General features: G+C 32.1%; 1 protein-coding gene across 1 annotated transcript; it reads left to right on the top strand.

Moving 5' to 3' along the window:
- The first annotated feature begins 265 nt into the window (after positions 1 to 265).
- On the top strand, positions 266 to 1,303 carry LOC115525615 (60S ribosomal protein L5). The gene has a single exon (XM_030332858.1). It carries the CDS (start codon positions 342 to 344, stop codon positions 1,233 to 1,235), a length of 894 nt encoding a protein of 297 aa, XP_030188718.1. The 5' UTR covers positions 266 to 341; the 3' UTR covers positions 1,236 to 1,303.
- Positions 1,304 to 12,408: the final 11,105 nt, after the last annotated feature.

Here is a 12,408-nt window from a genome sequence, read left to right as displayed (position 1 = left end):
GAGCTAATTCTTTGAAAGAATTAATAAAATTGATAAACCCCTAGCCAGACTTATCAAAAAGAAAAGAGAAAGTACTCAAATGAATAAAATCATGAATGAAAGAGGAGAGATCACAACCAACACCAGAGAAATACAATTACAAGAGAAAATATGAAAAATTATGCAACAAACTGGGAAATCTGAAAGAAATGGATAAATTCATAGAAATATACAAACTACCAAAATTAAAAAGGAAGAAATAGAAAGTTTAAAAGACCCATAACAACTTTTTTCCCCCCGCGGAGCGCTGCTGGGCCTGCTGGTCTGTGGCGAGCCGCGGACGCCGGTCTCTGTTCCGTAGGATGGGGTTTGTTAAAGTTGTCAAGAATAAGGCTTACTTCAAGAGATACCAAGTGAAATTTAGAAGAAGACGAGAGGGTAAAACTGATTACTATGCCCGGAAACGCTTGGTAATTCAGGATAAAAATAAGTACAACACACCTAAATACAGGATGATAGTTCGCGTAGCCAACAGAGATATCATTTGTCAGATTGCTTATGCCCGTATAGAAGGAGACATGATAGTTTGTGCAGCGTATGCTCATGAACTCCCAAAGTATGGTGTGAAGGTTGGCCTGACAAATTATGTTGCAGCATATTGTACTGGCCTGCTGCTGGCCCACAGGCTTCTCAATAGGTTTGGCATGGGTAAGATCTATGAAGGCCAAGTAGAAGTGACTGGAGATGAATACAATGTGGAAAGCATTGATGGTCAACCTGGTGCCTTCACCTGCTATTTGGATGCAGGTCTTGCCAGAACTACTACTGGAAATAAAGTTTTTGGGGCCCTCAAGGGAGCTGTGGATGGAGGCTTGTCTATTCCTCACAGTACCAAACGATTCCCTGGTTATGATTCAGAAAACAAGGAATTCAATGCAGAAGTACATCGGAAGCACATCATGGGTCAAAATGTTGCAGATTATATGCGTTACCTAATGGAAGAAGATGAAGATGCTTACAAAAAACAGTTCTCTCAATACATAAAGAACAATGTTACTCCAGACATGATGGAGGAGATGTATAAGAAAGCTCATGCTGCTATTCGAGAGAATCCAGTCTATGAGAAGAAGCCTAAGAAAGAAGTCAAAAAGAAGAGGTGGAACCGTCCCAAAATGTCTCTTGCCCAGAAGAAAGATCGGGTAGCTCAGAAGAAGGCAAGCTTCCTTAGAGCTCAGGAGCGGGCTGCTGAGAGCTAATAAACCAAACCACAATTTTCTATGAAGATTTTTCAGATAAAGACAATAATAAACTTATTCACCAAGCAGCAAAAAAAAAAAAAAAAAAAAAAAAAAAAAAAAAAAAACCCATAACAAGCAAAATAATTGAATCAGTAATCAAAACTTTCCCAACAAACGGAAGTTCAGGGCCACATGGCTTCCCAGTAGAATTCTAACAGTCATTTAAATATTGATACCTATTCTCAAACTCTTCCAAAAAATAGAAATGGATGGAAAACTTGCAAACTCCTTCTACAAGTCCAGCATTACCTTGATTCCAAAACTAGACAAAGACATCACTAAAAAAAAAAAAAAAAGAATTACAGACCAACATCCCTGATGGACATAGATGCAAAAATCCTCAACAAGATACTAACAAGTCAAATACAACAGTACATTAAAAGAATTATTCCCCACGGTCAAGGAATTTATTCCTAGGCTAGAGGGGTGGTTCAATATTCACAAATCAATCAATGTGATAAACCACAGTAATAAAAGAAATGATAAGAACCACATGATCCTGTTGATGGTTGCAGTAAAAGCATGTGACAAAATACAGCATTTAATTTTTGATAAAAACCCTCCACAAAGTAGGGATAGAAGGAACATACCTCAACAACATAAAGGCCGTATATGAACACATCACAGCTAATATCCTCAATGGGGAGCAACTAAAAGCTGTTCATCTATGTTTAGGAACAAGACAGGTGTGTCCACTCTCACCATTGTTATTTAACATGGTACTGGAAGTCCTAGCCTCAACAACCAGACAACAAAAAGAAATAAAAGACATCCAAACCAGATCAGCAAGAAAGAAATCAAACTTTCAATATTCACAGACAACCTGATACCAAAAGTAGAAAACACAAAATATTCCACCAAAAAATTGCTGGAACTGATACATGAATTTAGGAAAGTGGCAGGATATAAAACCAATGTACAGAAACCTGTTGTATTTCTATACACCATTAATGAAACAGCAAAAAGAGAAATCAAGGAATTGATCCCATTTACAATTGCACCAAAAACCATAAGATACCTAGGAATAAACCTAACCAAAGGGGTAAAAGATCTTTACTCTAATTTTAGAACACTTATGAAAGAAATCGAAGAAGAATCAAGGGAATTGGAAAAATGTCCATGCTCATGGATTGGAGGAACAAATTTTGTGAAAATGTCTATGCTACCCAAAACAACCTACACATGTAATGCCATCCCTATCAAAATTCTACCAGCATTTTTCACACAGGTAGGAAAAGCAGTCTTAATATTGTATAAAACCACAAAAGACCCTGAATAGCCAACATAATAATCTTGAAAAAGAAAAGCAAAGCAGAGGCATCACAATTCCTGACCTCAAGCTATGTTACAAAACTGTAGTCATCAAAACGGTATGGCACAGACACAAAATCAGACATACAAATCAATGGAACAGAATAGAAAAACCAGAAATGGATCCTCAACTCTATGATCAGCTAATCTTCTGCAAAGTAGGACAGAATATCCAATGGAAAAAAAAAGTCTCTTCAGCAAATGGTGTTGGGAAAACTGGACAACAACCTACAGAAGAATGAAACTGGACCACTTTCTTAAATCATACACAAAAATAAAACTAAATGGATGGAAAACCTCAATGTGAGACAGGAAACCATAAAAATCCCAGAGGAGAACACAGGCAGCAATATCTTTGACCTTGGCCATAGCAACTTCTTATTAGACCCATCTCCCATGGGAAGGGAAACAAAAGTAAAAGTGAACTCCTGGGACTTCATCAAGATAGAAAACTTCATACACAGTGAAAGAAGCAGTCAACAAAACTAAAAGGTAACCTATGGACTGAGAGAAGATATTTGCAAATGACATATCTGATAAAAAGTTAGTAACTAAAATCTATAAATAATTCATCAAACTCAATATCCAAAAACAAAGAAAACAAAACAAAACAAACAAAAAAACAAATAATCCAGTGAATCCAAAGAAGACATCCAGATGGCTAACAGACACATGAAAAGATACTCAACATCACTCATCATCAGAGAAATGCAAACCAAACCACAGTGAGATGCCACCTCACTTCTGTCAAAATGGCTAAAATTAACAATACAAAAAACAACCAGTGTTGGCAAAGATGTGGAGAAAGATGAACTGTCTTGTACTGTTTGTGGGAGTGCAAAATTGTTCAGCCATTCTGGAAAACAGTATGCATATTAAAAAGTTAAAAATAGAAATATCCTACAGCCCAGCAATTGCACTATTAGATGTTTACCCAAATGATGCCTATATACTGATTCGAAGGGGCACATGCACCCTGATGTTTATAGCAGCATTATCGACAATAGCCAGATTACGGAAGGAGCCCAAATGTCTACTTACCAATAAATAAATAAAGAAGATGTATATATACACAATGGAATATTACTCAGCCACCAAAAATAATAAAATCTTGCCATTTACAAAGAGATGAAGGGAACTAGACTGCATTATGTTAAGTGAAATAAGTCAGAAAAATACAAATACCAAATGATTTAATTCATATGTGGAATTTAAGAAATAAAACAGAGGAACATAAGGGAAAGAAGAAAAAAAAACAAGTAAGGAGGGAAACTATAAGAGATTCTTGACTGTAGAGTACAAACTAAGGGTTGATGAAGGGAGGTGGGGCGGATGGCCTAAATGGATAATTGGTGTTAAGGAGGGCACTTGTTGAGCACTGGTTATTATATGTAAGTGATAAATCACTAAATTCTACTCTTGAAACCAATATTACACCATATGTTAACTACGAGAATTTAAATAATTTTTTTTAGAAAAAAAATAAAACCTGTGTGCTTAAGCATAGCATTAAAAAAATAAATAGTGTCAGAGGAATGTGATGTGAAAAAGGAAGAGCACATCATTAATGATTTTGAGGATGAAGGAATGGCGAGCCAAGGAATGACTCTATAACTCAAGTTAAAAAGAGAAAGATGTGACTTTTCCCATAGAACAAAAAGGAATACATTATGTTTGCACCTTGTAAAACTCAGTCCAGACCTCTGACCTATAGAACTATAATATAGTAAATAACATAGACAATAAATGTATGTCGTTTGTGACCACCAAATTTGTGGTAATTTGTTACAATAGCCATAAGAATTTATGCAATATGTTACTATTTTTTCAATTTTTAAAATTAATGCAATCATCCTTGCACCTAATACTGTGTCATGAACATCATCAGTTCTTCAATTAGTTTACATAAAAGGGAACATTGATAGAAAAATAATAAATGATAGAAGATGGGTAGCATAGGAAACCAACATGAATGTTTAACATGTTATCTGGCAGTTTATATCAATTATTTGATTTAGTTCTTCAACAATTCTTAGAGGAAAGTAAGCTGTCAAATTTATGATGCCACAAACATGGAAAATAATTTAACTACATATTTAGAAATTATTCCTCTATGCTCCCTTTAACTAATAATTTTGAGGTTATGAGCTTAAGCATGACAGAGAAAGTGATAAATGATTTTTAGCTAAATTATATATTTGAAGTGTCAATATTTTCTCCATAAATAAGAAGAAAAGCAAGGAGAGCATCTTGATTTTAGTTTTCCTAGATTTTTGTTTCCAAGTCAGATGATAGTAGTAAACATGCAATGTCTACAGATAGTTGGTCATCCCCATTCCAGAAAAAGTTGGGAATCAGGGCTTTAGCAGACTTAATCACTCAAAACTTGAAAAATCAGATAACCATAAAGAAGTACAAAAGCTTAATACGCAAGCTGATTTGTTGGCTACACTACGTGTTTATAAAGCAAAAACCAAATATGTGGGTGGTACTCATGAGAAATACATGTATGCTTAAAATTTACCTAATTTAAGATGTAAGATAGAGCAGACAGAATAAAAGCAAAGAAATAACCACAAAATAAGGTTTTCTCTAAAACTGTCAGATACGTATAATATATTTTGTAGGTAAATTTTAGATTGGAAGAGAGAATAGTAATATTTATATTTTGTAAATATATGGGCTGTAAAATCAACCAGTGAGATTTAGTAATGGGAAGTCACATATATACAGGGTTTTACTCCAAAGATAGTGTCTACTGTTATCTAGCATTGAATTAACACTGTTAATTTTCTTGTTTAAGGATAAGATATATTATTTAAAATACTATGTATTATGTTTATAATTTCTTACTGAATTTACAATTTGTATTTTAGGGCATGATTATAAAGTGTAGAATCATTAGTTATAATATATTTTATTTGGTCTTTTCATATCTGACATTTTGTTAATATTATTATATTAAAACATTTATATAAGATAAAGATTTTTTTTCCCTTTATGCTTCCTAATTATTCCATACACACTTCTAGCTTCATCATACAGAATGAATTTGATATTATGATATATGAAAATTTGTGCTGCTTTTTTTAGCCTAAATAAAAAAGATATAAGGGCATTGATTGGAATTGTAAGTAGAACTTAATTGTTTATTGCTCATCATAAAAATGCTTAGTTGAAATATGTTATTTTCACAATATTATTATATAATTTTTGTCATTTTCAAATGTTTGTAGAGACATTGCTATGTAGCCATACAATCAGTAATTTCCCCTTTTATTGGCTTTCAATTACAAAATTCAAGAGGAATTATTTTTCCAGATAGTAAAGAGAAATAATGGTATTTATGTATTATATGCTATCATATTATTTTTGTTTCAGTATAATATGTGTAAGAAGACATTACTAACATTATTAAAATTATAATGACACTTGAATAAAACTTATTTTACTCCTGAAAACCAACTCACAAAGACACATAACTCACAAAAGTAATTTCATAGTTTTTGTATTATTCTTCACATATACTATCTTTAATATGTGCAAGTGTATGTGTATCTATACATGTGTGGTGTGTGTGTGTGTGTGTATGAATTAGCAGATTGTTAGCATAATGTATAATTATGCAAATGAAGATAATCAGACTACACATGTTTATGTTACTTTTTTGATATAACAACTAGGATCCTGGTATCATGGTTGAAACTAATTCATCATAGCCAATGAAATCAAAATACCATTTATTTAAAAGGATATTAAAAGAACCAAAGAGATAAATTGGTTATGAATTTAAAAATAATTTTCATTATGAATATGAAATAGAATATTAATTTTAAAATAATTAAATATGTGGTAGCATACACGTAAATATGTAATATCTTTTTTTATTTTTTTAAGTTTATTTATTTTTGAGAGAGAGACAGAAAGAGCAAGTGAGGAAGGGTCTGGGAAAGGGAGAGAGAGAATCCCAAGTAGGCTCTGCACCAACAGCATGGAGCCTGACTCAGGGTTCTCAATCACCATCCGTGAGGTCATGACCTGAGCTGAAACCAAGAGTCAGACGCTTAACTGACTGAGCCACTCAGGCACCTCATAAATAAAATTTTTTCACTGTTTTTTTTTAAATGTTTATTTATTTATTCTGAAGGAGAGAGAGCATGCACAAGTAGGGTATGGCAGAGAGAGAAGGTGAGAGAGAATCCCAAACAGGCTCCATACTCATAGCATAGAGCCCAATGTGGGGCTCAAACCCATGAACCATGGGATCATGACCTCAGCCAAAATCATCAAGAGTTGGACACTTAAGGGGGGCCTGGATGGTGCAGTCGGTTGAGCTTTTGACTCTCAGTTTTGGCTCAGGTCATGATCTCATAATTCGTGACTTTGAACCGCACATCAGGCTCTGGGCTGATATCGCAGAGCCTGTTGGGATTCTGTCTCTCCTTCTTTCCGTCCCTCCCCCATTTGTGCTCTCTCTCTCTCTCAAAAATAAATAAACTTAAAAAAAATAATAATAAAAAGAATTGGACACTTAATCAACTGAGCCACCCAGGTGTCCCATTTTTTATTGTTTTTTTAAATGCCTATAAAAGGTAAATGACAGTTTAAGGAAAATAATAAAAATGAAAATAAGGATAATAATAACAATGTAATAGTAATGTGTGTGTTTTTTTAACATATGTGGAAGTAATACGTGTGACAAGAATAGAAAAGAGACTGGGAGAGAAAAAAAGTTTACTGTATAAGTTTTTATAATATAGGTGATATAATACAAATACACTTGGGTCATAACATTACAAAACAATATTCAAGACTCTGTTAATATAGTCACTAAAGTATCAAAAAATAAAATCAAAGTTAAACTTAAGAGGAGATAAAGTAGAATCATTAAAATAATACAAAAGAAAGTAGAAAAAGAGAAAAAAAGGTGATCACAGATGAGACCTATAGAAAACAAATAGTGGACAGTAGATTTAAATCTAATGATACATTTATATTCAATATGAATAGACTAAAAAGCTCAAATGAAAGTAGGTGAATATTGATTCAGATTTAAAAAATCAGGGTCAAAGACTATACTTAGAGGAATCATTTCTATACTTTTTTACTAGATAATTTTCTCTGAAATTGCAGAGCATCAGCAAAAATACACCCTCTCACAACTCCTTTTCAACATCATAGTGCAAGCTCTGTCTAATGCAAGAAGACATGAAAATGAAATAAAAAGTATACAAATTAGAAAAGAAGAACTAAAACTATCATTATTCACAGGTGACATGATTCTGTGTAGAAAAATCTGAAATAATCAAGACAATAATCTGGAACTAATAAGTAATTAAGCAAGGTTGCAGGATAAAAAAGTTAATATACAAAACGCAATTGTTTTTTTAAATAGCAGCAATAAACAAATAAAATTTTAAATTGAAAGCACAGTACCACCTATAAAAACACCTAAAAACCCCTGAAATACTTAGGTATAAATCTAACAAAGTATGCACAATATCTATATGAAGAAAAGTACAAAACTCTGATACAGGAAATCAAAGAAGAACTAAATAAATGCAGTTTTCCATGTTCATGGATACAAAGACACAATATTGACAAGATGCCAGTTCTTCTCAACTTGACCTGTAGATCAGTGAAATACCAGTCAAAATCCAGAAATTATTTTGTATATATCACAAACTAATTATAAAGTTTATATGGAAATGTAAAAGTCCCATAATGGCCAATATAATATTGAAGGAGAAGAATAAGTTTGACAGACGGATACTAACCAACTTTAAGACTTCTACAAAGCTGCAGTAAACAGGAAAGATGGCATCAGTGATAGAATAAGCAAATATGTGAGTGGAACAGAATAGAGAGGTCATAAATAAATGTACATAAATATAGTCAAATGGTCTTTGACAAAGGAGAAAAGGCTATACAATGGAACAACAATATTCTTTTCAACAAATGATGCTTGAACAAGTGGCTATCCACATGCAAAAAGATGAATCTAGACACAGATCTTGCTCTCTTTACACCCATTAACTCAAAACAGATCACAGACCTGAATGTAAAATACAAAATTATAAAACTTTTAGAAGATAACATAGGAGAAAAGCTATATGACCTTCGGTATGAAAATAACTTCTTAGATACAACACCAAAAGCACAATCCATAAAAGAAAGAATTCATAAATTGGACTTCATAAAAATGAAAACTACCTGCCCTGCAAAAGACAGTGTGAGGAGAAGCCACAGACTAAGAGAAAAAATTTAGAAAAAAAAATGTGCCAAAAGATTGTTCTTCAAAAAAAAAATACCTTTAAAACTCAGTAAGAAAACAAAACAAAACAAAAAACCCAGTTAAGACATGGGTCAAAGACCTCAAAAGGCAGTTTACCTATTCCATCAATCAATCGATCAATCAATCAATCATTATACACACACATGCACACACACACATATATATGTATATGTATCTTCCTTGGTATATCCTCAAAGGATCTGAAATCTTAAACCCACACAAACCCCTGCACATGGATGTGCTTAGAGTCTTTATTTATAATTGTCCCAAATTGGAAAGAACCAAGATGTCCTTCAGTAGGTGAATGAGTAAATAAACTGTGGTACATCCAAACAATGGAATACTATTCAGAGCTAAAAAGAAATAAGCTAAAAGCACTAAAAAGAAATAAGCTATAAATCCATGAAAAGGCATAAATGACCTTATGTGAATATTACTAAGTGAAAAAAGCCAATATGAAAAGACTAAATATGGGGTGTCTGGGTGGCTCAGTCAGTTGGGCATCTGACTTTGACTCAGATCATGATCTCATGGTCTGTGAGTTCAAGCCCCACATCAGGCTCTGTGATGATAGCTTGGAGTCTTGAGCCTCCTTCGGATTCCGTGTCTCCCTCTCTCTCTGTTCTTTCCCTGCTTGTGTTCTCTCCTCTCTCTCTCTCTCTTTCTCAAAAATAAATAAAGATTTTAAAAAGTTTTAAATAGGGGCGCCTGGGTGGCGCAGTCGTTAAGCGTCCGACTTCAGCCAGGTCACGATCTCGCCGTCCGTGGATTCGAGCCCCGCGTCAGGCTCTGGGCTGATGGCTCAGAGCCTGGAGCCTGTTTCTGATTCTGTGTCTCCCTCTCTCTCTCTGCCCCTCCCCCCGTTCATGCTCTGTCTCTCTCTGTCTCAAAAATAAATAAACGTTAAAAAAAAATTAAAAAAAAAAGTTTTAAATAGAAATAAAAGACTAAATACTATATAATACTAACTATATGAAATTCTGGGAAAGGAAAAGCTAAGGAAACAGTATAAGATCAGTGGTTGCCAGGGGTTAAGAGGAGAGGAGGGATGAATAGGCAAAGAACAGATATTTTATAAATCAGTGAAAATGCTTTGTATCATACCATAGTAATGTATACATTTCATTATACATTTGCCCAAACCTATATAATTTACAACACCAAGAGAGAATCATAATGTGAAATCTATGGTCTTTGGATGATTATGATGTGTTGATGTAGGTTCACTAACTGAGAAATGCACCATGCTGATGTAGATGTTGATAAAAAGACAGAGGATAAATATTTTGTAGCAAGAAATATATAGGAAATTTTTATACTTTCTCTTTATTTTTTTTCTGTGAATTTAAAGCTGCTCTAAAAATAGTCTTAATGTAAACAAACAAATAAATAAATAACAAAAAACAAAACAGACAAGAATAAATCTATGCCGTCTATCAAAAAAAAAAAAACACACTCTTTATTAAGACACAAATTAAAGACACAAATAAGTTTAAAAATAGGAAAGGGAAAAGTATAGCTTGACAATACTAATCCAAAGAGACTTGGAATGGCTATATTAATATAAAATGGAGTAGTTTCAGAGCATAATTTAGCCATGGGTAAAAAGAAACCTGGTATAATTACTCAAGAAGACACAACAATTCTAATTTTTATATATATAATATACTTCAGCTTGAAAATATACAAAACTAAAAATAGTAGAACTAAAGGAAGACTTAAATGCATAATTACTTGTGGATATTTCATTAATAATTACCAAAAAATACAAGAATTGAAAACTACAGATCATTATCCCTTACCAATGTAATAAAAAATCAATTACAAAGTTTCAGAAAATTAAACCCAACAATATTTTAAAAAGAAAATACATAATGACCAAGTATACTTCAGCCCAGGAATGCAAGTTTATTTGCATTCACAAATTAATATAATTTACCATTTTTAAATTTTAAAAAAGAAATCTGTGATCCATATATATACAGAAAAAGACATTTCACAAAATAAAACGTCCATTTTAGAATAAAAACTCTGACTAATTTGGGACTGCATAAGTACTTCCTCAGTCTAATACAAGGATATTATTTACAAAGAAACACATAATAAAAAATAAACACAAAAACAAAATCCCTACAACTGACATCATACTTAATGGTGAAAACTGTGTGTTTACCACTAAATCAGGAACAAATAAAGTCTATCTGTTATACTACTGTTCAATATTATACAGGAGGTTCTGGCCATTGCAGTAAGACAAGAAAATTAAATCAAAGACATCTAACGTTTGAAGAAAAATGAATAAAATTCTCTTTATTCACATAAATTTCTGTTTATCATCTATGTAGAAAACATGAAACTACAAAAGTATTAATTTCAGCAAATTAATGTCAGCAAAATAAAAAGTCAGTAAAATTATTAGATATATTTCTATGTGATATCAATAAATTTTTTAAGATTAGAATACACTATCATTTTCAATAATTTTAAAAATATGAAACACTTAGGGAAATATTTTACAGAAAATGAGTAAGGCCTGTACAAGAACAACTATAAGCATTGCTGCAACAAATTAAAGAAAATGTAAATAAAAGGGATGATATATCACATTCATATATAAAACCACACAATATTGTTAAGATGTTAATTAATACCAATGCAGAGAGTCAATGAAATACCAATCAAGATGCTAATTACCCCCATCTTTTGTGGAAATTGACAAGGTGATTTTAAAATTCATATGGAAATACAGGGACCTAAAATAGAATAATTTTGAAAGACAAAACAAAAGTTGCATATTACACTGCCTAAGATCATGAAATATTGGCATAAAGGTAGGTTTATAGGTCAATTTATAAATTAGAGAAAATCTTGAAATAGTCCCACAAATGTAATTGAATTTGACAACGGTGTTTTTGAATTTTGACAATTCAATGAAGAATGATATATTTTTTAGCAGATGGTTCAGCAGAACCATTGTGTAGACACATTAAAAAAATTATTGATCCTTACCTTATTTCATATAAAAATTAACATGAAATGGATCATAGCTTAAAATATAATGGTTAAAACTATAATATTTTAAAAATAAAATTTAGGAGAAAATCTTAGTGACTTAATTTGTAAAGGACTTCAGAAACTGTAAAACAAACAAAAAAATCAGTAAGTCACTCTTGAACAAAATTAAAAATCTATCTTTTCAAAAGGTACTTAAAATAACGAAAAGAGCATTCATAATCTAGGAAAATATATTTATAAAACATATATCAAATAGAAGGCTTTTAACTAAAATAGTGTTTTTCAAAACAATTTCTTGGGGTGATCAACATTTTTTTCTTATGATTGTGCTTTCCCAAATGATATTCATTAATAACATGTAGCTAGTAAGCACTTGAAATGTTGTTAGCACAATTTGGAAACTAAATTTTAAATTGTATTTAATTTCAATTAGTTTAAATTTAAATAGCTCCTACATAGATAGCGATTACTGTATAGAACAACACAGATCTAGAATTTATAAAGAATAGT

This window comes from Lynx canadensis, chromosome D1 (assembly GCF_007474595.2).
Source record: "Lynx canadensis isolate LIC74 chromosome D1, mLynCan4.pri.v2, whole genome shotgun sequence".
In the NCBI taxonomy this organism is placed as follows: domain Eukaryota; kingdom Metazoa; phylum Chordata; class Mammalia; order Carnivora; family Felidae; genus Lynx; species Lynx canadensis.
Note: the sequence above shows the minus strand (reverse complement) of the source record. Positions and strands in the feature narration are given on the sequence as shown.

What these genes read in the sequence shown, in the direction of transcription:
- LOC115525615 (XM_030332858.1), top strand. Translation starts at nt 342, where the DNA reads ATGGGGTTTGTTAAAGTTGTCAAGAATAAGGCTTACTTCAAGAGATAC.